The following is a 27,669-nucleotide window of genomic DNA, read 5'->3' as shown; positions in this document are numbered from 1 at the left end:
ACAGATGAAGTGTTTGAAAGTGGAATAAGGCTGGAGACAAGGCACAGTAGATCATTTATATTACAAGATTTCTAATTCAATTATACTATCATTGATGTCTTGACTCCAGTTACCACTCTGTTGCCCATCAATCTCAAATTTTGGAATGTTTCAGATTTCCATGAACATCAGTGCTTTTTTTAATTAATTGGAGTTTGTTTACCACATACGGACTCTCTGGCCCATTGTTTTCACTCTGACCCTATTATTAATCCACGTTCCCATTTGCCTGCATTAAGACCACAGTCCTGTACTCCTAAATTTGGTTGAATTGATACCAGTTGCTCCTGTCAGGTTGTAGGTCCAAGAAACTTCTGTAGTCCTGAGGGACTGCTGTTTGTTTGGTGTGCCATATTTAAACTGAAATTGCCTAATCTGATTCCTTAGCAGAACAGAAAGGATGCATATAAATGGAGCTGTTAATGAAGGCATTGAGGTCTGTGTTCATTCGTTTTCTGCTGGAACCAATTTAATTCAAACTGTTTAGCTGCAGCCGTGTTTCTGGTAAATGACTTGCTGTTAAACATCTGGTCATGTTTTGTCCCAGAAACATTATATCTACTTTCCCCATGCTCACATCCTGCTTGACCTTGGATTTGCTGAAAAATTTTGGAGCTTTTCAGTGCACAGGTTTTAGTTTGAGTGATAGAGAGATATTGCATGGAAATAGGTGCTTTAACCATGCACTGTCACTAATCCTTCGTTAATCCCTCTTCTCCATTTCCCTACACAATCTACTACTCGACTTCCTCTCAAAACAGGGATTCTGAACCTTTTTTGTGCCATGCACCCCTACCATTAAGTAAGGGGGTGTGTTCCTCAGGTTGAGAGGCCCTAACCTAGAGGTAATTCACAATGGCCAACTAACTTGTTAACCCACACACTCTTGATCTGATCTGGGTGGAAGCCCATGTGCTTGCAGGAAGAATGAGCAAACTCCGCATGGGCTACAGTTATTGGCTTTTTAACCTTGGTGTTTACATTGAGTTGCTTTGAAATATTTGAAAGAGTAACTGGCGCAAAGTAATTTTTCTGTGGTAACATACCCAAAATACCAGTTGAAATACTTGTCCAAGAGGATGCTTTCTTAGTGCTTGTGCACTGTGCAACTTTTACTGCTTTGGGTAGGTCGCTAGCTAAAATTTAATGATAATACCTGCACAGGCTGGGGAAGGGGGAATCAAGGCAAATATTTAAATGGTCAAAATATTTTGTGTAACCACAGCAGGGGTGGTGTTTGAAGCCCTGGTAAATGAAATCCATTTATGCTCTCTGCATAGTAGCAAGTAACTGCTTCCTCTTGATTTTGATGAACATAATTTGTGATAGGAGTGTTTACTCAAATCATTATGTACCGTCCTGAAATTTAGAGCCCTCTGTTTACATTTGGTTTGTAAGCTGATTGGGCTTGTTATAAAATGATCAGTGTCTGGCTTCACTCCAAAGCCTGTCTGGATGTGAGGTCCTGTGTTTGGTGTTTGCTAACTAGGAGCATATTTAGTATTTTGAAATTAATCACTGGTTGAAGAGGGACTACGGCCTGAAGTCAGTTAGAAAGCTTGCAAAGAGTGCATACTCAGTTTTAACAGCTGTTATTTTTTTCATTCTTGCTGAGAATTAAGTTTTGACTTTTTTTTTTTGCAGATAGTGTGAATTAATTCTGCTGACCTCAGAAATGCTTTAACATACCAAAAGCAGTTTTTGTGTGATTTAATGAAATGGGTTTAAATTGAGTTCAGTTTGAAATGATGATGAAAACAGTATGTGTCATTGAATAAATGGGTTTTGATACAAATGCTGAAACCTTTAAGCTTACAGAATATTTTCAGGTCCGAGTGGTACGCAAGGAGACCACTTATGTCTAGTAACATTGAGTGGTATGCAACACTAACTTGACAGAACTTGCACAAAATTCTACTTTCATACAAGCTCTTCAAGAATACTGAAGTAGTGTGTGTGGAGAGTTGAGGCTTGCTTCTGTGGTGGTTAACCCTGCCCCAGTCATGGCCAGGAAGTCTGAGCTAGCTAGCTTTCCCATCGCTCCTAGTATGCATTTGCTCAAAAACTGCATACTGCTGACGTTAGGTGTGGCCAGAATTCCTTGTTTTTTTTGGTTGGCGGTTGTTGCTTTTGTGATTTTTTTTTAGATGCACATTCAAATGTGAAATCTTGAGCTGTAATTGGTTACTTGTGCTGTTGAGCCACATGAGAAATTATTTGGCAACATTTTCAGAAAGCCTCTAAAATTGCAGCAATTGAGGCAATTTCCTTAGCATTATATATATATATACTTGCTATTGTTTTTTATTCTGACCTTTTGATTCTAGTCCTGAGTTTGTAATTTTCTATAATTGGAGTTTGAAAGTTGTTCTTCAATCCATTACATTATATGAATGCTGGTGCCAGTAGGCTGTCGTGGGTGTAAGTTTTGTGATCTATTTATGTAACTCTTGTGTTCCATGGCTTTATTTAAAGCAGGCACACTTTTGTCCTTTTTCTCAATTTCAACATTTTTTTGCCTGAAGATAATCTCCACCTGTTCCACACAGAAGAGCTTGTGTTTTATTATAGATTCGGGCAGTTGGACTGAATCTGAGCTGCTGTCTTGTACATCTCTCTCTGTAACAATGCTCAGTGATTTAAATGCACATTTCTTAAATTCCTCTCATCCCAAGCTGAACTATAGTCTCATTCTCATTACTGAGAATATGGGAGTTCTTTAGTCTTGCCCCCCCCCCCCCCATAAGCAATGACACATACAGTAGCTGATGGCATTCATCTTTACAGCTAAGGGCAAAGCAGTTCTGTTTCATGTCATCCTTGTCTGTGTATTGTATGTGCTCCTTCCTGTTTCCTAGCCTGGAATAAATAATGCATAACACGGATAATTCTAAAGCTTTATTCAAAATTCTTTTTAGATTTTGCATGTGCACAATGAATCAAACATGATTTAAAAAAAATCCCAGTAGCTTTACCTATTTCTATGCATCGTAAACCCACTTGTCTTTTCACTGCTGAAGGGCCAGCTCTGACAAATATACAGAATAGCAAAAATTTGTACTGTAATAAACTGTTGTTGGTGTAGTGACAGCTGTACCAGACGTTGGGGTGAGTGGTCCTGGGTTCAAATTCAACTGACTCCTTGCACAAGTTTCACTATGCTGGGTTATGTGTCGAGCTCGCAACTTAGCCTTGTAAAACAGGCAAGTGCTAAAGTAACTGCAAAGTTGCTGCCAGGTGTGTCAAATGAGGTGTGGGAAGAACTTATTCGAAGATAGTGCAAAAAGCTTGTACTTTGTATTTGAAACTTTTAGCTTTAAGAGTTAAAGCTGTATAAATTATTACCCACCCAAAGCATAAATCCTTTGTAGCCACTTTATAACCCTTTACTTCTCAGGTTCTGCTTGTCATGAGTGATGTAGAACTACTTGGGCTTTGCACTTGTGCTTTCTAAACTAATAAGAAATGTATGAATCTAGGAATTGTTACTAAATAATTTGTATTTACAGGAACGACTGAATGAAAATGGCAACAGGTATAATTTCTCCAAATGTGTACTCTGATGAAGAGGAGGCAGCCATTTGGGAATCAACTGCCCTTAACAGTGGTGATGTGAAGAAGCAGCTATTACCAGACTTCTCTGTCATCTCACCAACAAGCAATGTGCCAAGTTCTGATTCAGTGCAGGCCTCTGCAGAGACTTCTCGAGAAGACAGAATTAAGATCTGCCTCCGGGTTAGACCTTTCACAGAAGCTGAGCTTGAGAAAGGAGAGTCACAGGTCAGTAGCAGATCACCAGATTTTTTTCAGTTGATAAATTTTCTTTTCAATTGGACATTGAATTTCATTTTATTGATTTGATGTTAAAATGATTATCCATCAGTTCTGTTGGGTTAGATTATATGGATTTTATTTGGTTACTGAGATACAATGTGGAATGGGTCCTTATGACCTTTCAAGCCATGTTCAACAATTCCCTGATTTAATCTGAGTCTAATCACGGGCTAATTCACAATAACCAATTAGTCTACCAACTGGTAGGTTTTTGGGCTGTGGGAGGAAACCCACACTGTCACAGGGAGAATGTACAAGCTCCCTACAGACAGTGGAATTGAACCCCGGTTGCTGGTACTATAAAGCATTGTTTTAACCACTGTGCTACTGGGCCACCCCAAATCTGCTGGGTACTTTGAAGACCTATTGTTTTGTTCTACTTGGTGCCCTCTCAATGTTTCTCTCAACCATCATTTAAATCTGCTATGGTTGTTAATAATTTGTTATTCTTCTCTTTGGACCTTTTTCTTTATCCACCAGTGATGGTGAGCAAGAAAGCTTCAAAAGTACTAGTTGCATACTGAAAAACAGCAATTCAGTCTGGCTTATTTATTGAAGAAACATTGTTTGGGAAGTCTCAGAATAGTATCTATATATGAAATACATAGATACTGTTCTCAGATTTCCCAAACAATGTTTCTAGTGAAATACCTCACTAGTTCTGTTGAAGTAGAATAAAATAAGTTGGACACTTTAGCAAGGAAGAGTTGGTTATGGGAGAAATTAACTATTGTATCTCTAGGTGAGGCTAGAAGGACTCACTTGTCTATTATGGTCACAGGCCTGCAATCAGGGTAGAAGATTCAGTCTGAGGTCTTTCAAAATTGTAAACTTGTGCAGTGAGGTTGTTGAGATACTCCTAGTCAGGAGGGTTTGGAGTGTCTCGAGGAATTTCAGCTGGTAGGCAATGGCTGAGAGATATCCATCCCTATAAGAGAAGTGTGGTTGTAGTGTTCTCGCACAGATGTAAAAGAACTCTGAACTAAACACCAAGCATAAACCAGTCAATGAGGCGGTCCCAGTAAGATTAACCGTTTACTGTTCACTCTTCCACATTAACGTATGGTGAAAACTGTTGATAAAACAATACAAAGTATATACAGTATTTGTTTCCTTCTTGATATCACATTTACATCATAAATACTTGCAAAAGTAAAACTACAACAACTATATTACATTAAAGTGCAACATACAGTCAGAATCTACCTACGCCATCGACTGGCTTTAAACACACTTCAACGCAAACTATCCGCAACTCTTTAAATAACAAAAACATAAACTTTTATCAATCATCATTACTTTTAACAGAATCAGCGTTAACGTTTTTAATTCAACATATCGATTATCTCATGAACTTACGGCGTTGCTTCTCTGATCTTTCTAGTGCGTAGAAAGAAAACTTTATCCTGCACACATATAAGCCCCCTCCTTCCCGTTTCTCCAAACCGGTATTTTTCCACAAGACGCGGAGAAACCGGGTGTGACATCATCGCATGCCGAGATATATCACAGACAACGAATTTACTTTAAACAACCTTAACTTTAACTAGAAAATGATAACAAACGAATTACTAAAGCGAAAATATAATAAACTAAACAAATGCCTTAAAGGCAACACAGTGGTGATCACGATGTAGATTGTTGTGCACAGGAATAGTTTCAAGTAGGAATTTATCAACAGCCATCCCACAAAGAATGTGGTTTGCCTGTGGAGATGTAGTTTTGAGGGAAGAGTCAGCACCTTAACCTAAGCATGCATGTATCATGTAGTCAGAAAGCACAAGGCAAGTTGCAGAAAAGCAATAAGTTGGAATGAGGGAGCTGCAGATGTCTGTTTGCAGTGAGCGTGAATGTTAACAAAAGAGAATACCCTCAGCAATCTAATGCACATGAAGGGCATTCTTCAGAAATAGGAAATTTGCTACACTAACTGTTTGGATTTGGAAAGTAATAGCTGGGAATATGACTCGTGCTGAGAGCCAACAGACAAAGTAGGAGATATATCATTGTGAAACAATAGACAATAGGTGCAGAAGTAGACCATTTGGCCCCTCGAGCCTGCACTGCCATTCTGAGATCATGGCTGATCATCTACTATCAATACCCGGTTCCTGCCTTGTCCCCATATCCCTTGATTCCCCTATCCATAAGATACCTATCTAGCTCCTTCCAGAGAATTGGCCTCCACTACCTTCTGAGGCAGTGCATTCCAGACCCCCACAACTTTCTGGGAGAAAGTTTTTCCTTAATTCTGTCCTAAATGACCTACCCCTTATTCTCAAACCATGCCCTCTGGTACTGGACTCTCCCAGCATTTGGAACATTTCCTGCTTCTACCTTATCCAATCCCTTAATAATATGTTTCAGTCAGATCCCCTCTCAATCTCCTTAATTCCAGCGTGTACAAGCCCAGTCTCTCTAACCTCTCTGTGTAAGACAGCCCAGACATCCCAGGAATTAACCTTGTGAATCTACGCTGCACTTCCTCTACAGCCAGGGTGTCCTTCCTTTAGCCTGGAGACAAAAACTGTACACAATACTCCAGGTGTGGTCTCACCAGGGCTCTGTACAAATGCAAGAGGATTTCCTTGCTCGTACTCAATTCCTTTTGTAATAAAGGCCAACATTCCATTAGCCTTCTTCACTGCCTGCTGCACTTGCTCATTCACCTTCAGTGACTGATTAACAAGGACTCCTAGATCTCTTTGTATTTCTCCCTTACCTAACTCTACACAGTTCAGATAATAATTTGCCTTCCTGTTCTTACTCCCAAAGTGGATAACCTCACACTTATTCACATTAAACGTCATCTGCCAAGTATCTGTCCACTCACCCAGCCTAGCCAAGTCACCCTGAATTCTCCTAACATCCTCATCACATGTCACACTGCCACCCAGCTGAGTATCATCAGCAAATTTGCTGATGTTATTCTCAATGCCTTCATCTAAATCGTTGGCGTAAATTGTAAACTGCTGTGGTCCCAATACCGAGCCCTGTGGCACCCCACTAGTCACCACCTCTCTGGGAGGTGTGATTCAATACCTGGATACAGGAGAATCTGCTGGAAGTTGTTGCAAGGTTGTGGATCAGATCTGCAAAAAAAAGGCTCCTGGCTTGTAGTGAAGAGTTTATCAATGTTCAAAGTAAAGTTTACTATCAGTACATGCATGTCATCACATACAACTGAGATTCTTTGCTGTGGGAATACTTGGCAAATCTATGGAACAGTAACAGTAAACAGGATCTGTAAATTAACTGTGCAAGTGACACCCAGGAATCTAAAGTTTCTGACCCTGTCCACCTCTGATCCTCCTCCGATGATTATTGGCTCATGGACTTCTGGTTTCCCTCTCCTGAAGTCTAGATAGATACTTCATGATCCCGAAGGAAATTGGTGTCACAGTAGCAAAACAAGTGCACAGATATGCAAGTATTAGAAGAGAAGTAAGATAGAGTAAAAAAAAGCTAAGTGGCCTCCAACAGTCTGCTCTCAGTTCCTTGGTCTTATTGACATTGAGTAAATGACAGAATAGCTAAGTGAATGTTGACCAAATGTATAACTGTAGAAAAGTAGGAATAGTATTAAAGGAGGTGCAACATAGTATTTACAAGTGTATGTATATCTTTTACTGAGTATGCCATGTGATATTGTGATATTACCAAAGCTGTAGCAAACGTTAGTGTTTAGTAGTTACTGCCTTCAATAAAAGATCCTGCAAGTCCTGCCTTTGACCATGCTTGTGAGTATATTGGCTACCTCTTTGCAAAAGTACTTAAAGGTATTTAATTCAATATTTGTTTCATCCGTATGCACACTTGGCATTTTATAGAGAATAACGTCACCACAATGTTAAACCACATAAGCAAAGATCCTTATTTCAAAGGAACACAGCTTTTCCTTTCTGTCTTGTTTTAATACTTGAACAGTTTGTCACTCAGCCTTTCTGAATTTTCCACAGGGCTGTGTTGTCATTGAGAATTCTGAAACACTTGTACTGCATGCTCCGAAGGATTCGTTTGCCATGAAGAGCTGTGATCGAGGAATTGGGCAGGCTGTGCACAAATTTACCTTCTCCCAGGTTTGAACTAAAATTAAATTTATTTAATGGGTCAGGTTAAACTGATCAGAAGTGAGACATCACTATCAATGCTTTCAAGACCGTACTGGAATTGATTTGCTTGGCTTTTTATTTCCTCATTCTTGCTGTCCTGTTTGGTGCACAGTAACCTCATTTAACTAGAAAGGGCAATGAAATGAAAAATAACAAACCTACCTGCTAGACTATTAAGAAAATGGAAAGACCCTGTATAGCATGTTAATTTGTTGTATATTATGGTTGTATATGTTTTGTTTGGTATGCTGACTTTACTAGAGAATCTCAGGTTCACACAGAACATTTTGCATCCTTACTATTGTTAAGGAACAGAATAGGGTCCTCTAATGCACCTCCTTTTGTTTCTATCTACTACTATTGGAAAAATATGCTGTGGTTTCCTTCAGTGATTCCCACTAACTGCAGCTAATTTGCGAACTTTGAATGCCACATTGTCTGTATTGTTCTGATTTCAAAACATTCAATTATAATTAATAATTTTTCCATCTCCTGTTTAAGTACAAGAAGATATGAGCAGTAGTAGGCTACTTGTTCTCATGGCTCCTCTGCCCCTGGCCTCGACTCTTATGTTACTGTCACATCACCCAGCTTTTGCTGTGCTTTCAAAAATGAACTGTCCACTACTATGTCTTGCAATTATGCTCCTGCATTTGAGACTCTGCTACCTTGTAATCTACTTCGTTATTGCCATCTGAGAATCTTACACATTGCAAAAGATTGCAAATGTTGTTTTTAAATTATGTGCTTGGTGTTCTCTCAAACATACAACTTTCACTCTTCCTAATTCACCCTTATGTGACTTGCCGTATTGATGTGGGCAGTCTGGTCTTATCCATGACCGTGATTGTTCACGGTAAATTTTTCTATAAAAGTGGTTTGTCATTGCTATCTTCTGGGCAGTGTCTTTTTAAGATTGGTGACCCCAGCCATTACCCAATATTCAGAAATTGCCTGGCATTACTGGTTGCATAATCAGGGCTTGTGATATGTACCAGCCGCTCATACAACCATCCACCACCTGCTCACTTGGCTTTACATGACCCTAGTCAGGGGGCTAAGCAGGTGCTACACCTTGCCCAAGAGTGACCAGCACCCTAGCGGAGGGACGGAGTGCCTTACACCTCCTATGTTACCTCCTTACAACTCCACTCTGCCAACCATCCTAATTGATACGATTGATCAAATTATTGATTTAGGAAGCATAAGGATTGTCAAATGGAAGTAGTCCAGTTCCTCCAAGTTTGTTTTCTGCTTTCCTGATAGTAGAATTGATTTAACATAGCCGAGTCGATGTTATGAGGTGAGGAAAGACAACAGCACGTATTTCTCTCCTTCGGTTACGATGAGGATCTTAGATCTGAAATAGTAACTGTTCTTTTTACAGATGTAGCCTGCTATTGAATTTTTCCAGAATTTTCTGTTTTTATTTTTGATTTCCACCACCTACCATTTTGTTTTGATTTTGATTTATTGCTCAAGTTGCCTGGTACTTCTCTCTAAATTAGGTGTGAAATTGTGTTTGCAAGGTCGAGCAGGTAGGTGTACCTTTGTTATGTCAATGGCAGGGTCTATGCTGAATGTTTGATCCAGCTTTATTCTTGTTTCGATATAGCAGTTTGGTGCTAATTGAGTAGCTTTCTAAATTACCATAGAATTTAAGAATCCACCATGCTGGAATCACACCCAAGCTAAAACTGATGAACATCGGGTTCCCTTGCATTCTGAATGACATGTAGTAGCTTCCTATTGTTTTTAATGATAGCCTGAAAGCTTCATACTCATTAACCATATAACAATCACAGCACGGAAACAGGACATCTTGGCCCTCCTAGTCCGTGCCGAACCCTTAATCTCACCTAGACCCACCTACCCGCACTCAGCCCATAACCCTCCACTCCTTTCCTGTCCATATACCTATCCAATTTTACCTTAAATGACACAACTGAAATGGCCTCTACTACTTCTACAGGAAGCTCATTCCACACAGCTATCACTCTTTGAGTAAAGAAATACCCCCTCGTGTTTCCCTTAAACTTCTGCCCCCTAACTCTCAAATCATGTCCTCTAGTTTGAATCTCCCCTACTCTCAATGGAAACAGCCTGTTCACGTCACTCTATCTATCCCTCTCAAAATTTTAAATACCTCGATCAAATCCCCCCTCAACCTTCTACGCTCCAATGAATAGAGACCTAACTTGTTCAACCTTTCTCTGTAACTTAATTGCTGAAACCCAGGTAACATCCTAGTAAATCGTCTCTGCACTCTCTCTAATTTATTGATATCTTTCCTATAATTCGGTGACCAGAACTGCACACAATATTCCAAATTTGGCCTTACCAATGCCTTGTACAACTTTAGCATTACATCCCAACTTCTGTACTCAATGCTTTGATTTATAAAGGCCAGCGTTCCAAAAGCCCTCTTCACCACCCTATCTACATGAGACTCCACTTTCAGGGAACTATGCTATTGTTATTGATATTGATTCCTCTAGTTATTTTTTTATTTCGTGTTCTTAGTTAATTACATTGAAGTTCCTAACTTCTATGACAAAATTCAAATTTATTCTGATGTGTGATTATTAGTTCAATGACTATTCAGTTGCTGTTCATAATCTAATCTAATATTGCTTGTAACTTAAAATACTGAAAATTCTATTTACTTAGGGCAGGTTTGATAGAAATTGACATTTTATAAACATTAGATTGTTGCAAGATAGTCAAACAAAATAGCAACATATGGTATTAAGAAAAAAATAAAACAATCATTATAAGTTCCTTGTAAGTAAAAGCTTGCAGTCCTAATTAACAGAAACAAAACAGACACATTTTGGGTTTATTTCTTCAGATATTTGGTCCTGATACAAGCCAGAAGTTGTTCTTTGATGTTGTCATGAAGGACCTAGTAAAAGAATCCCTGGAGGGGCAGAATTGCTTAATTTATACCTACGGTGTATCAAACTCTGGAAAAACCTACACCATTCAAGGTAAAATAAGTAGTCTGTTTTGCTGTAAATGGAATTGCATTGAACTTGCATGCAAGGGTTCTGTGTACTTTGCAAGAGTGAATGTCAGGAATCCAGAGGAGATGGTAATGGCAGATAATTCCAATGTTTAAAATGAGTTTAGATACTTGAAATAATAAAATGATAAGAGTTTAATGCAGGCAATGGATTAGCATAGATGGGTGTTGTGGTTGGTATGGACAGGCAAGGATGAATGGGCCTGTTTTTATGCTGTATGTTTCTATAATTCTGTGATTTGGATTCTGCTCTATTTATAGGCACCAGGCAAGATAATGGGATCTTGCCACGGTCACTGGCAGTAATTTTCAACAGCATACGAGGTAAACTGTATCCTAGGATGGACCTAAAGCCTAGCCTCTGCAATGATGTAATCAGATTGGATGACAAGATGGTGAGACAAGAGGAGTTGAAAAAACTTTCTTTACTGGGCATTGTTCGAGAGGTCAGTTTTGAATTTTTACTGCATCTGTAGTTAGTGCTTAAGGCAATGTCTTTTAGTTGCTCCATTTGCTAGGCCATTTCTGAGTTAAATAAGCATTTTATGCTGAAAACATTGGTCTTTCATGGTGCTTTGCAAAATGATGCATACTGGATTTGTACTTTGCATCTAATTTTTGTAATCCACCTCATTTCCTATCACTTATGCAATTTAGGGCAGGATACAGGTGTTAATTTGTGATTTAAAATTTGTTGACCTGCATTTGAACATTATTTCTATCATATATTTGAGGCTTCTCATAGAATAATAGATGCTATAAAAATTAAATGGTGGTTCTTCGTGACCAACAGGTGAACAGCAATTCCAATCCCACTCTGAACCCGTATTCCTTTATTTCCTCTCTTTGAGTATTTATCTAAAATAATTAGATGTTTGGAAAGTATTCAAAGAAACTGGATATGTAAGTACTTGGTTAGATGGGGATGGATTGGAGATAATCATGGCTTTGTGCATGGTAGAGCGTATCTAACTAATCTTGCAGTTTTTTTGAGAAAGTTACCAGAAAGTTGAAGGTGAGGCAGTGGATATTGTCTACATGGACTCTAGCAAGGCGTTTCTTTCACAAGGTCCCACATGGGAGGCTGGTCAAGAAAGTTCAGTCACTTGGCATTCAGAATGAGGTAGTAAATTGGGTTAGACATTGGCTTTATTGGGGAAGCCAGAGAGTGGTAGTAGATGGCTGCCTCTCTGACTGGAGGCCTGTGAGCAGTGGTATGCCACAGGGATTGGTTATTATTCATCATTATCATCCAAACTGTTGATGTAAGTGTAAACCAGATCAGATCTGTGGATGACACTAAGATTGGTTGAGTGGACAGTGAGATTGGCTTGCAGCAGGATCTGGACTAGCTGGGAAAATGAGCTTAAGAAGTGGCGGATGGAATTTAATACATGTAAGTGTGAGGTCCACTTTGGGAGGACAAACAAGAATTAGACTTAAACAGTGAATAGTAGAGCACTGAAGAGTGGAGCATTGACAAAGGGATCTGGGAATACAGATACATCCATTCCTTGAAAATGGTGTCAGAGGTTGATGGGGTTGTAAAGAAATCTTTTGCAATATAACCATATAACAATCACAGCACGGAAACAGGCCATCTCGGCCCTCCTAGTCCGTGCCGAACTCTTAATCTCACCTAGTCCCACCTACCCGCACTCAGCCCATAACCCTCCACTCCTTTCCTGTCCATATACCTATCCAATATTACCTTAAATGACACAACTGAACTGGCCTCTACTACTTCTACAGGAAGCTCATTCCACACAGCTATCACTCTCTGAGTAAAGAAATACCCCCTTAAACTTCTGCCCCCTAACTCTCAAATCATATCCTCTAGTTTGAATCTCTCCTACTCTCAATGGAAACAGCCTATTCACATCAACTCTATCTATCCTTCTCAAAATTTTAAATACCTCGATCAAATCCTCCCTCAACCTTCTACGCTCCAATGAATAGAGACCTAACTTGTTCAACCTTTCTCTGTAACTTAAGTGCTGAAACCCAGGTAACATCCTAGTAAATCGTCTCTGCACTCTCTCTAATTTATTGATATCTTTCCTATAATTCGGTGACCAGAACTGCACACAATATTCTAAATTTGGCCTTACCAATGCCTTGTACAATTTTAACATTATTTCCCAACTTCTGTACTCAATGCTTTGATTTATAAAGGCCAGCGTTCCAAAAGCCTTCTTCACCACCCTATCTACATGAGACTCCACCTTCAGGGAACTATGCACTGTTATTCCTAGATCTCTCTGTTCCTCTGCATTCCTCAATGCCCTACCATTTACCCTGTATGTTCTATTTGGATTATTCCTGCCAAAATGTAGAACCTCACACTTCTCAGCATTAAGCTCCATCTGCCAACATTCAGCCCATTCTTCTAACCGGCATAAATCTCCCTGCAAGCTTTGAAAACCCACCTCATTATCCACAACACCTCCTACCTTAGTATCATCGGCATACTTACTAATCCAATTTACCACCCCATCATCCAGATCACTTATGTATATTACAAACAACATTGGGCCCAAAACAGATCCCTGAGGCACCCCGCTAGTCACCGGCCTCCATCCCGATAAACAATTATCCACCACTACTTTCTGGCAAATCCCATCTAGCCACTGTTGAATCCATTTTATTACTCCAGCATTAATACCTAACGACTGAACCTTCTTAACTAACCTTCCATGTGGAACTTTGTCAAAGGCTTTGCTGAAGTCCATATAGACTACATCCACTGCCTTACCTTCGTCAACATTCCTCGTAACTTCTTCAAAAAATTCAATAAGGTTTGTCAAACATGACCTTCCACGCACAAATCCATGCTGGCTACTCCTAATCAGATCCTGTCTATCCAGATATTTATTAATACTATCTCTAAGAATACTTTCCATTAATTTACCCACCACTGATGTCAAACTGACAGGTCTATAATTGCTAGGCTTACTTCTAGAACCCTTTTTAAACAATGGAACCACATGAGCAATACGCCAATCCTCCGGCACAATCCCCGTTTCTAATGCCATCTTAAAGATCTCCGTCAGAGCTCCTGCTATTTCTACACAAACTTCCCTCAAGGTCCTGGGGAATATCTTGTCAGGACCCGGAGATTTATCCACTTTTAAATTTCTTAAAAGCGCCAGTACTTCCACCTCTTTAATTGTCATAGGTTCCATAACTTCCTTACTTGTTTCCCACACCTTACACAATTCAATAAATCAAAAAACCTTCATAAATCAAAGTACTGAGTACAGGAGATGGGATGTTGTATTGAAGTTGTATAAGATGTTGAGGTCTAATTTGGAGTGTTGTGTGTTGGTCTGGTCACCTCCCTATAGGAAGGATGTCAATAAAATTGAAAGAGTGCAGAGAAAATTTACAAGGACTTGAAGACCTGAGTTAAGGGAAAGGTTGAATAAGTTAGGATTGCATTCCCTAAGGTGTAGGAGAATGAGGGGAGATTAGACAGAAGAATACAAAATTATTAGGGGTAAAGATAGTGGAAAATGCCTGCTTGCATTTATTATGAATTTGGGTGTGATGGGAACTAGAGGTCGTGGGTGAAATGTTTAAGGGGAAAGTGAGAGATTCTTCACTCAAGGTGGTGAGTGTGTGGAACGAGCTGCCAGTGGTAGTGGTGGATACAGGTTTGATATCAACATTTGAAAGAGATTTTAGTAGGTAAGTGGATGGGAGGGGTATGGAGGGCTATGGTCCAGGTACAGGTCAAAGAGACTGGTCAGATTAATATTCTGACATAAGCAAGATGTGCTGATGGGTCTGTTTCTGTGTTGTGGTGGCCTATGAACTATGTTGAGGTTTCTACTGCAGCCAGAGGTCTATTGGAATAAATAAAACTTGTGAAATAAATTGCAAGAATAGATGTTAAATTGGGATCTTATTAATTGATTATTTATAGATCTACAGACTAATGAAGATTGATAGTTGGGGAATCTAAGAAATTGCAGGTGTAATTGCAGCATTTACTTTATTATTGCTGTTCCTGAAGTTTGGTGTTTGCCTTTTTGTAAAGGAAAGCCTGTATATAAAATCAGCTTTTATAAAACACCCAGCGTTCAGTATGTATGTATGCAAGTAAAATGTATGGAATGGTGGCACTAATATTGTATGCCTTAAAGATGGCTTTGAATGTTTTAAAGCACTGATTCCCAACCTTTTTTAGTCTAATACCCTCCTAAAACACTTTCATACTTGCTAACACCTTCTTGGGCACAATATGCTTTCTAGAGCCCCCATAGTATTTACCATATGCTAAATGAGAAAAATTATACTATAAATTTTTATAAAAACACAAAATGCTGGCAGAACTCAGCAGGCCAGACAGCATCTATGGAAGGAGATAGTGACGACAAACGTCGTTACTACCTCCTTCCATAGATGCTGTCTGGCCTGCTGAGTTCTGCCAGCATTTTGTTTTTATTTATTTCTAGCATCTGCAGATTCACTTGTGTTGCCTATAAATTTTTATGTCTTCTGAACCTACCTTACACAGTAGTTGTGCACTGTATAGCAGCTTAGATATCAGTGTGGTTTATAGCAAGAGGTGAAATATCGGGTTCAAGTTGTGACAGCAAAAGGTGTGTAACAAGGTCCAGTCTGCTTCTGTTTTTTTGTGTGTGTGAGTACGTGGTTCATTGCATTAAAGCCTCTTTCAACAAAGGAGGAGGATAGAAATGGAATGAAAAGCAGCTTGGCTCTTCTCCAAAGACCAGGAAGGTTCACGTGACAGTGTAATGACAAAAGCCGGCATTTTTGAAGAGCCTTTCTCTTTTGCCAGCTGTATTCTGAATTTTGATCATTTCTTCTTACAAGCTCTGATCCTGTTCTTCCACCTTGCAAAGAAATAGGTTGATTACACAGTCCAGAATTTCCAGATTGTTTAAATCCCTGAATCGATTCTGAAAATCCTCCTTAAAAAAAATATTTATTAAATTTTAGAAATTGCAAAGAATTAATGTAATAGTAAAATAGTAAGAAAGATAATATTAACCCTCCCCCCCACCCCCCCAACCATTATCTAAAGAAAGAAAGAAGAGAAGGATTGCCTGGATATTGGAGGATCCCCACATGTTCCATGGAGTTCAAAATAATTTTGATATTTATTTTTTACTTTCCCCAATTACTATAATTTTATCTTCAAAGGACCTATGTATTTAATCCTATCTTTTGTAACCCAATCTCCCTTTAATTTCTTATGTTCTGTTTCTGTTAAATGTGTTTCTTGTAAAAAAAAAACCTACATCTCCTTTCATTTTCTTAATATATATTAAAATTCCTTTTCTTTTCACAGGTCCATTAATTCCATTAACATTAAAACTTAAAAAATTAAGTAAATTAATCATTCATAGTACCTTGGGAATTCTTTAAAATTCCCCATGTTGCTATGAGTCTCTCCCCAATCATCTAGGCAAAGAAGAAGAAAAATAGAAAAAAAGATAACTAATATATAAGAGAAAAAAAACAATATACCCCACCCCCACTAATGTTGCGAATAAAAAGAACACAACATTACCCCCCCCCCCCCCATTTTACGGGTCATGGCAATCGCCATGGTTGTACACGTGAAATTTGCAGCTATCGATCAGGAGCTCCCCCGCAAAAAAAAAGAAAAATATATAAATAAAGAAAAGAAAAAAATAATAATTAATGTCTCTACTCTCAATTAATACTCCTTGACCGTTTTTTTTCTTATAAATGTCCATCAGGTCCAACCTTATTTCAGTCTTCATCATTAGTCCATTTCATTTCTATAATTCTTTAGTCCTCTTCATGGGCATCAGGTAATTCTTGTACAAATTCCTCTGCTTTCCGGTAGTCAACGAAGAATCTTCTTTCTCCATTATCCAGGAAAATTATCAATTTTGCTGGATAGCTCAATAAAAATTTATAGCCCTTTTCCCATGAAGATTTTTTCACTGGTTTAAATTCCTTCCGCCTCTTCAACAGATCGTAGCTTATGTCTGGATAAAAAAAAACTCTTTTCCCTTCTTCTATCAATGGCCCATTTCTCTTTTTAGCACCTTGAGTAGCTGCCTTCAAGATCATTTCTTTATCTTGATACCTTAAAAAATTTTATCAAAATTGATCTCGGATTTTGATCTTGTTGAGGTCGTGGTCTTAAAGCTCTATGTGCTCTTTCAATTTCAATTACTTGACTTCCTTCTTTCTTTTCCAAAATTTCTGGAATCCATTCTTGAAAGAATTTTATTGGATTTTCTCCTTCTGTACCTTCCATAAGACCAACAATTTTAATATTATTTCGTCTACTAGAGTTCTCAAGTGCATCCATTTTTTCCATCATCCGTTTTCTTTCTGCTGTCCAGGCAAGCTTATCGTATTCTCTCTCTTCTATTCTTTCCGTGTTTTCTTCTATTTTTACTTCCATCTCTTTAACTTTATTATCCATCTTATTTGTTCTTCCACCACATTGTCAAGTGTATTCTGTATGTTTCTTATCTTTTCTTATAGCTTTAAATTCATTCGCCATATCTGTTCTTATAACTTTTAATTCATTGATTATAAATATCAGGATATCTTTTGTGTCTCCTTTAATCTCTTCCTTCTTTTCTTTTTCTTCTGGATTTCCCAAAGAGTCTGTTTCAACTTCCAACTCACTTTCAATTTCACTCCCAACCATAGTTAAAGATTGTATTTTTGTTAACATCTGTTCATGCATACTTTCGCGCATGCGTTGTTCTTGCCGTTTCTTCTTGGAGACCGCCGACATTGCTGCAACATCAAAAGTGCCATACACTTTGTCGGGAGAAGATCCAACTTGAGTCCGAGGCTTCGCCAAGACGGCTAGGCCTTTTTCCCAGCCGATTTGCGCAGTCTTCGAAGTAATAGCTTTCTTCTGTTTCAGTTTAGGAGCCATATCAAAAGATAATCCTGAGTTACTTATAAGTAGTTTCTAATAGATATTTGTTAACTCTTCATTTAAACCTTATTTCATTACTTTTTGTGAGGGAGCTGGAATCCCAACGTCTCGACCCTACGTCATCACGTGATGTCCCCCCTGAAAATCCTCCTTGAGTGACTGCAGATGTAAGCAGTACTCGTGCAAATCATTGTCTGATTTTTCCATGCAGGGAAACTGAACATTTTTCTCCCAATATTTTGCTTTATATTTCCAATTTTCTGATAAAAATGCACTTTTTGCCTGGTTTAAACTAAAATTCTCACCCTGCAATTTCATATCTAGAATGTTCAATCTGTCATACAGATTGGCTAGCCATGCCACATCTCCATGTAGATGTGTCTTGTCTTGTTTCCCAAGTTCTTGACTTTGAGCAAAAATTCAACCACAGTGTCAAATAGATCAAAGAAGCGTTTTAAGCAGCAGCCATTTCATAGTCAACTCAGTTCAGTGTAAAGAAGCAAACATTCAAATTCCATCATTATCTTGGCATAACTGGAGAAATATTCTTACAAGTCATGTTTGGAAAAAATTCACTGGCCGAGGTTTTTGGCTATGAGATGTTGATGATGAATTACACAATAGGTTGCAAACAGACTTGGAATTTCTTTTTTTTCATAAATGCCACTAAACCAGCATGGTAACCTGTCTCTTCCTGTTGTACAAGAAATTGTGTTCCTAGTCAGAATATTTTTATCCTCAATATATATTTTGAGCTTGTTGTAGATTGATTCTCCGTTGATTTGTTTTTCTTTTTACAAAAGAGAATCTCAAACTTTTCAATTTTTGATGAACTACATATGCCATTAACAATGCCTTGTCTCACATAGTTGACTCACCCAGTTGTATTCCAAATTCTGTTTGTAGCTCTATGCACGGCTAATGTTCAATGTCTTCACTCATTTCATCAATACAATGAGCTGTAGTTACTCAGAGCAATTGATTTTAAAATACTAGTATCCATTTTGAGAACTTTGAACACTTTTGGTACAGCAGGCATTATTAATCTTTCACCAATTGTATGAGATTTTCCACACTTTGTTATTTTGGAAATGTTGTAAGAAACAATGAGACCACCATTATGGCAGTTTTGGCTTTCTTGGCTAATGACTCTTAGTGTGCAATACTTTTCAAATGCTGCTTTCATCTTCTGGAATTGAGTAAAAACATAAGTAACCTTTTCAGGGTGTCTTTATGGAAATATTCCTGCAATCTTGATTGTTTTGTGGCTTCCTTAGAGAGCACAGTATTACAAATAAGACACAGGTGTAGCTGAATAAAACCAGACTCTAGGTAGTACCATTCTATTGACACTCTGTAGTTTCTGTTTCTTAGCAGGATTAGAATCCAAGGCTTCACAGCCTTCAGACTCAGATTTTGCTGTACATATTTATCCATTGTCAAAAGAGCTAAATTAAAGTTAAAAAAATTAACACACCACCTGTAAATGTCAGATGTTGATGGCAGTGAGTAGACACGGATGGAATGGTGGTAGTGGCACGCAAAGGAATGATGAGAAGGTGAAGACGGTCACAACAGCCAAAAATTATGTTGACAAGGATTCAGTTGGAATCTTAGTCGGGATAGAGCTGGTGTTCGGCGAGCTACCGTTATGTTTATACTATTCCGGTTAGTATAATTGGCCAATCACGTAAGGTCACATAATCCCCAAAGATGGGTTCTTGACTGTACATCTGAAGCAGAGACAGTTTAAAACCCTCCAAATGGAATCCTCGGGGTCAGCTGCTAATATATGCATCCCCAATAGTGTGTTTGGTAAGGTCTGATGAGATTGCAGAGTTTCAGGCACGTTGTGATGACAAGTGCTCACCACCTGCAGAGCTATGATTCTTCCTGTGCCTTGCTGTTGTGTATGCTTTATTTTTATTTGAAGTGCTTGCTCTTCTAATGGTCGGGCAGGTCTTGTGTGTCAAGTTAGGGTGTCGTTCCATCCCCCCACCCCTAAGAATCTTGAACATCTGTTTCCCCTAATGCCCCCTAGGACACATAACAGCACCCATTGGGAATCACTCTTCTAAAGTGTGATCAAGTAGAAGTTGGATAAATATGGTATTTGTATAAAAATCATTAATATTGTTGGAGCTTTGTTCTGTTTCTTGATAATAAATGTACCACATTGCATTCTGATAGTTTAGAAACTGAGTTTTCCCAAAATAAGGTAAAATTCTGCTGTCTTTTCTACCCTTAATGTATTAAGATTAGAAATTTCTTAATGCTTTGTGCTGAACACTTCATTTCTGATCCTGGTCTACAATTGTTTTTACTTAGGAGGATATACAGACTCCAATGAAAAAGAAATCAGAATTTAGCCTAAGGGAAGGCCTCAGCTGTAATTCTGATAGTGGTATTGGGGGCATGTCATCTGTCAGTTCTTTAGAAGGTAAGAAGGTCATTCATTTGAAGCTGATTTGTAAGAAGTGACCAATGTTCACTTCTCTTACCTGTTGTGTGATTTGCCATATCATGTCAATAAGCTTGTGTAGTGCCATGTAAAAAGAATCTGCATATCTCTAGTTAAATAGTCTTGGAACATACCAAAGCATTTAACATATTTTGAAATCAAATTGCTGTTTTGCTGACTGATATCTTGGTAAGCAAATTTTTAGCTTTTGAGGAAGATCCCCCAGATAATTGTAATATATGACCAGTTGATAATTTTTGCTAGAAGAATGAATGTCTGCTGAGATTGGGGGAGGTGGGATGGGGTGTTCCTTGTGTTTCACAGGATGCTTGATGTACTTTTGGGGATTTTTTAACTGCTTACTATATGTACACAGTTGAGATTGCATGCTCACTACTATGAAGAATGCAGCCATCACTATACTTTGCTAGCTACTAAAAATCTTCATTCATTTTTCTTTCTTTTCACTTTGCTCTCCCCCAGAGACTGCATCCCGTTGGGCTGATCATGATACAGTTGTTCTCCAGCAGGGGGAGCACATCCAGTATTCCATTTGGGTCTCCTTCTTTGAAATTTACAATGAACTTGCCTATGACTTGCTGGACACTGCTACTGCAAACCATAAACGACAAACCTTAAAACTATGTGAGGATAAAAATGGAAACACTTACATAAAAGGTGATTGCCGTATTCTGTATATGGCTTTTTACCTTTGTGTTTACATTTTTGGAAGAATATGGTTCATCCATGAATTTTTGTCTTAAACCTGGTGAAAAAGGGAAGTAATGTGCTTTTTATGGCTCATTACTTTTGTTTACATTTTTGGAAGCATATGTTCATTCTTTTTAAACACTCAAAGGAAGGTAATGTGCTTTTTAAAATCAGTTATGAATGTAGTAATTTGAGAATATGCTGACTGGTACTCAACTGAGAACTTCAGACTTTATTGCTACATTGAAATGGGACAGCTCTTCACAGGGAATCATTTCATTGCATGATCTTTGTAATAATTCCTTGCATGTGACTATTTGGCCTGTTCTGATTATGTGCTATAGTGAGGGTCCTGCATGCAAAGTTGGGATTATTTCTTTAAAATAAAGTTCTTGGAAAAAGTCCAGAATGTAAGCCATGAATATTTAGATTTACCAAATGCCAAATATTAGCATGTGGACTATTCAGTGCCTTGTGGGCAGCCTCGGGAAAGACGAAGGTTATGGGAGTAAACCCAGACAGCAAATCCGGAGTGGAGCCCCTAAGGTGGCTGGATGTCATTGAACATCCTTCCGGCAGCTCCTGCAATAAAACTGGTGCCAAACGTATTGCTTCATATGCTTTCCTTTGGACTATACTGGTGAGGCTGAGAGGGGGTTCTTGACGACTGGGCATCTCAGGATCTGTTAAGACTTGTGATGACCATCACCCATTGTCCTTCAAGATAGATGCTAACCAACATTCCCTGCTGATAATTTGATTTCAGGATGAAATTGGCAAAAATAAGGCCCAACAGTTTAAAAATTGATGTGGAAACAAAGCCAATTCCAGAAATCGTACTCAAAGATTTTAAACTGTTCATTGATGAATTAATTTTTTTTCCAGATTTGACCTGGATCAATGTGGGTGACGCAGAAGAAGCTTGGAAAATTCTTAAAATAGGTCGTAAAAACCAAAGCATAGCTGCAACACATGTGAACCACAATTCCAGCAGGAGGTGAGTGCTTTTATTTAGGATTTTTACCCTTCACCGCATTAGAAATGGTTATTGTGGCTTGACTTGAAGGGTCTGAGACTGCAGTGGGAAGTACATGATCATCCCTGATCTTGATTCCCAAAAATTGTTCTCATTAAGCATCCAGGGCTAATGGTTCTCTAAAGGATTGTCTGTTACTTTGCTCTTATGTGGTGTTTACTTTTTGTGGTTTTTAAAATGTATTTGTACAAGGTATTGTGCTTTTTAAAATTGGTTATGAATGTAGAGAATTTTAACTTGGTTGTTTGAAATTCCAAAGTTATCTACAGTTCAGATTTTCTAAACTTTGTGCATCAATCTTTTTAAACTTAATTCCTTTAAAAGCATGATTAGATTTAAGTTTTATTGTGAGTGAAAATTGAGTAGAAGGATTTAAAGCACATTGGCTGTATTACCTGTACCTGATATACAGGTCCATGGATTTCACGGAGAAAATTTGAAATGTCTTTATTCTCCTCATTCTTGTTTCCAGTCACAGTATTTTCTCTGTTCGCATAATTCATGTGTCTGAAGATTGGAAATCTATACTGCAAACAAGCGAGTGAGTATTAATCAATGCGCTCATCTATAATTCTCCTTTTACATGGCTGATCAATAAATACTGTGGTAGTCTGCACAGGCAGAAAGCAGTTTTGACGGTTAAAGCACAGTTGGGGTGGAGGGGGAAGAAGGGGAGATGATTTGTAAATTAGGCTGTGGTACATTATACAACTCAAACCTTCAATTTTTAAGTTGAGTGTTCTCTGGTCTATTTTACTTTTTAATACTGATAAAAACAATTTGGAAATAGCTGATTTGACCTTGAATTCAGAATCAAGTGTATATTTTATATTGAATTAAATTTCTACAGCACCATTTGTCTGTATTGCATTGTATCCAGATTACATTGACACATCTAATAGAAGCTACTAGACTAGGTAGGAATGTAAAAGTAGTTTCACAGCCAGAATTGCAAACAAGCATAAGGATTTAAAAAAAGATGAATTCTATTGTATAACTTTTTTGCTTTGAAGTTAATGTGGGCTGTCTGCTCTTTTGAGTGAAGAAGGTACATTTGGTTGACTGTCTAATGAATGTAGATACTCCTGACAATATTAAAGTCTACAATGCAGAAGTATTTCAAGTAAATTTTGACAAAGCACTGTTGGAGTAATACCATAATCCATTGGACAAGATTGGTTTACTAGACTCTGCCTGATTTTTGAAGTCTTTAAAGAGTGAAAATGGGTAGTTGATCAAAGGGCTTCATGCCCCTAGTTTCTAATGAACACAAATTAGATAAACAGTACATATGTGATAACTGTGCATTGTTTTCTAAATTCTCACCGCCCTTTTTTTGTTTCATTGATGAATTTGTTTGCCCTAATCTCCATGACCTCCCAAATGAATCTTGAAACAAAATACTGGCAGGTTAATTTGTTAGTTTGGAAAAAATTTTGTGATAACCATATAAAATAAGTTAGAGACACAAGTCTGCTGAATAGTACAGTAATAACCTTTTAGTGCTGCCATCTAGAGGAAGTAATAGAGAGACGAGAAAAATTTCCAGATGCTGGAAATCCAAACAACGAGCACGCACACTGCGCACACTTCATACCCTTCACAAGGATCTCAGCACAAAACTTATACTGTTGACTCTTTTCCATAGATGCTGCCTGGCCTGCTGAGCTCATCCAGTATTTTGTGTGTGTTGCTTGTAGAGGAAGTAATGTTTACTTACTGTAATCAAAAATACACCAGAACACAGCTTCATTCTTTTTTTTTCCAGATTAACTTTATGTGACCTGGCTGGCTCTGAACGCTGTAAAGAACAGAAGTGTGGTAACAGGATGAAAGAGGCAACAAACATCAACACTTCCCTGCACACACTCGGCAGGTGTATCAGTGCCTTGCGTCAGAATCAGCAGATGAAGTATGCGCAGCATTATCTACTTTACTTTTCTCATCGCCCCTGCCCTTAACTTGTTTGTAGTCTTGTAACACAACCACTAATGGAGCATCTTTCAAACAATTGTTTGGGCTAATTGAACAAAGTAAAACTGTCACAAAGAAACAAAACATTTCGAAAGCAAATGTTTTAAAATTTATAACAATGGTAGAACAAAATATCAGAAAATAACAAGAAAATTGGCTTATCTGATAATTATAGAAAAAATACCCTGTTGTTTCTGATTTAGTTTGATGATTTGGCCACTACTTAAGCCCATTGCCCCTTCTGGGGCATAGGTTGCTGATAGTTTGCCAGAGTCATCTGTTCTGGGCCAATTTTTCAAGCTTTCCCAGGTGTAACCCATCTTGGTGTATCCTTCCTCTCTGACGGATGTCTTTGGAGCTTCTGTTGGCGTTTCTGTAGCTCTGGTTTTTTTTAACAGGATGGAGTTGTTAGCATCATACCCAACCTTCCTCTTTTTGCAGCCGGGCTTGGGACTGTCCATGGCAGAGTTAATTTTTTTTTTGTAAACTGGGCATGTGTTAATAAAAATGATGCAGATGGCATCTTCCACTCTGGAAACGGGTTGATCTCAAACCCTGAGGGACTGCCTGTGGAGAAGGTGAAGACTGCCACCTTGCAATCAGCTGAAGTATCACCTTCTGGTATTTGACCTAGTAATTTGTTCAAAACGACCAGGTTCTTGACGTTTCTTTACTGTATTTGTAGGTCAAAGCCCAATGTGGTGCCTTTCCGGGACAGTAAATTGACTCGTGTATTCCAAGGGTTTTTCTCTAACCATGGAAAATCCTGTATGATTGTGAACATTAATCAGTGTGCATCCACATATGATGAAACATTACAAGTCATGAAATTTTCAGCTATTGCCAGCCAGGTGAGTAGTCCACAGCTCATGATAAATGGCAGCTCTTGTAGCTGATAAACACTATTCTACTTGGAATCCCATCTATAATGATTAGAATCTGCACATTAAGTTTGTGTTTTACTTTGCAGTTTGTGTGTAAACTGTAGTCTGTGGTTGTACAGTGGATTCTAGTAAATTGGGACCAGTACATTTTGACCTAATTGAGTGTCTGCCCCAGTTAGCTGAAGTTTCATGGAAATGGTTAAAAAGGAATAAACAAGATAAACTATCATTTAACTGGGTAACAAATTATGTATTTAACTAAAATACAGAACAAATCAGAACACTACCAATACTATTACAGTACTGTAAAACTATTGGTTCCTGATGGTTATTGATGGATGAATTCATCCACTGTACTTTGATATTCTGACTGTAAATGAACAAAATCAGTGCAGTTAATGGACTTTCATATGATATCTTTGACAGTTGCATCCTACAAATTTTAACTTTCATTACAAATTAAAGATGATTGTCGATATCTTCAAATTCTTTCTAGTTCCTAATTTGTTAAAGTAGAGAAATAGTTTCTTTTCCACTCAGACATTTCTGGCATCTCCAAACCTGAATGCTTGAAACCACAGTGAACAAAACAGCACTGAATTGTTCTGCTGATTATTTCTCACTGTCAGTGACAAAATATACTACATTTTGAACATAACTGATGCTATTTTAAAAACCTCTTCACTCTTAAGCACAGTGTAGTGTCTAATGGCCACGAAATGCACATGACTGTTTGGCAACAGTCTCTTGTCCCAATTAAGTGGCATTGTATCCCAATAAATGAAGGGAATTCCTACTATTTTCTTTATTAGCTTTTGTTCTTTAAGAGTTGGTCCTGATTAACTGATGGCCTGTTTAACCGTAATCCACTGTATTCCTCATTTAAGCCCGAAGGCTATGGGTTTAAGATAATTTCACAAGCAGTAAAGCTAGGATGATTTCTAGTGCAAAACTGAAGCTGAGCTGCAATATTGAACATGTTATCTACTCACACAGATGTTAAACTAAAGCCGATTCATTGCTTTGCATGAATATAAAAGATACAATTGCATTCTTTGGATGAATAGTTGGTGTCCTGGTCAATATCTATCCTCCATTAAAATGGCTGAAATGTATTAAATGGTCATAACATGTTGTTCTTGATAAGTAAATGTCAGTCTGTTCATTTTCATTTTTTCTGACCTATATTTTGAAAAGATATCAAACCATTGAGTATTTAAAATTTTGTTCTGTCATTCACTTATTACTGGAAGATAATGTTTAGAAAGTAGAGTGTGCTTCAACCTATAGTTATTTACTGTGTAAACCCAGTTGAATTGGCTATTGATTGCTATTTCTATCACCGTAGCTGATACAAGCACCTTCAATGAAGCTATATCCTTCAATCCGATCACTACTCCGAGAGCACGATGGGTGGAACAACTGCAATGCACAAGAACCAGTTGAAGAACAGGAGGAATATGATGAGGAAGAGAATGATAATGAAAGTGACCCTAATATCAGCACACTGGACAAGGAGGTGGGTTTACATTGCATACTGACGCAAAATCTCTGCTGTAACTGCTGTTTGCATTTGTCTTGGGCGACTCAAAACATCACCCATCCTCTTCATTTGTCTTTACAGTTCTCGTTTCTGCATTGGAATAAGCATAAATTGAACTGTATAATGTCACAATGGATGTTATGTTGTGGCAACACTTCTAAAGGCAGTTGATATTAATAGACTTGCACATTTGTGTTTTACCTGATTTGTTATCATAAGCAGAAGTAGGCTATTTGGCCCTTTAATCAAGTTGACTAACCCTTTGCCTTAATGCCATTTTCCTGTACTAATCCAGTATCCTTCAATGTTCTTCTTAACCAAAATACTAACTGATTTTTCTTTGCTTTAAAACATATGGTGACTGAAGCTTCGCAGTTCTTTGTAGAGAATTGCAAGGTATTACTATCCTCTGGGCAAGGTAAATCTTCTCCCAACAAGCCAGACCATGACTCTTCCTAATTTTAAATATTCTGGCTGGGAAAACAAAACCATAACCTGTAAAGCCCTTTTAATTAAATAATAATAAAAAATAATTGTATGAATCAGGAGATCACCTCTCCTGAACTGAATTCAGGAATACACAGCCCCAGGCTTCATTGGACAAAGTAACTGATTCAGTGAGTGTGTTCAATTGCTGTGGATGCATAAATCAACTTGTGAAAGTGTTGTTAATCTGCTGGCTTTTAACTAACTTGGTATCTTTATTATCCCTGTGTATGTGATGTAAATTGTCAACAATTCTGCCCTCCACTTTTTGTGTTCAGTTTTTGTCATCTAGTTAACTATGCATTTACTTCTTAGTCATTGCAGAAAATTATTGAATGTCTACAGCAACACTTGATTAAGGAAAAACAGGAGAAGCTGTTGATGGAGAGTGAGATCAGGGAAAGTGTTGTCAATGAAATGATGGAACAATATAATGCTATGGAGAAACACTGGAGGTACTTAATGCCAAGTATGAAGTGTAATATTGATTACTTTTAAGTCATTTTTACAATATTAGTGAGGATTGGTAATATGGTAAATATATATTTTAATTGGACAAATCCAAACCTGTCAATATCCCTTGAGATTTAGTAATTTGTCAATTGAGATCCATTGTGTAAAAACAAGACAAGTAACTTTCTGTGCTACATACAAAAT

General features: G+C 38.0%; 1 protein-coding gene across 4 annotated transcripts in view; it reads left to right on the top strand.

The window, feature by feature from the left end:
• kif20a (kinesin family member 20A) overlaps window positions 1-27,669 on the top strand; it is a 41,479-nt gene that overhangs the window by 2,761 nt on the left and 11,049 nt on the right. For 2 of the 4 annotated variants that reach the window (XM_059990053.1, XM_059990052.1), the window contains exons 2-13: window positions 3,549-3,819; window positions 7,833-7,952; window positions 10,837-10,975; window positions 11,272-11,456; window positions 20,246-20,357; window positions 20,862-21,056; window positions 21,975-22,086; window positions 22,598-22,666; window positions 23,894-24,037; window positions 24,785-24,950; window positions 26,332-26,502; window positions 27,328-27,467. In XM_059990053.1, the coding sequence (XP_059846036.1) occupies window positions 3,559-3,819; window positions 7,833-7,952; window positions 10,837-10,975; window positions 11,272-11,456; window positions 20,246-20,357; window positions 20,862-21,056; window positions 21,975-22,086; window positions 22,598-22,666; window positions 23,894-24,037; window positions 24,785-24,950; window positions 26,332-26,502; window positions 27,328-27,467 (1,814 nt within the window). In that variant the 5' untranslated portion in view covers window positions 3,549-3,558. The remainder of the gene's footprint in view (window positions 1-3,548; window positions 3,820-7,832; window positions 7,953-10,836; window positions 10,976-11,271; window positions 11,457-20,245; window positions 20,358-20,861; window positions 21,057-21,974; window positions 22,087-22,597; window positions 22,667-23,893; window positions 24,038-24,784; window positions 24,951-26,331; window positions 26,503-27,327; window positions 27,468-27,669) is intronic. The other 2 variants (XM_059990054.1, XM_059990055.1) reach the window with 2 other exon arrangements.

Source organism: Hypanus sabinus, chromosome 15 (genome assembly GCF_030144855.1).
Source record: "Hypanus sabinus isolate sHypSab1 chromosome 15, sHypSab1.hap1, whole genome shotgun sequence".
In the NCBI taxonomy this organism is placed as follows: Eukaryota; Metazoa; Chordata; class Chondrichthyes; order Myliobatiformes; family Dasyatidae; genus Hypanus; species Hypanus sabinus.
This window is presented reverse-complemented; position numbering and strand designations above follow the sequence as displayed.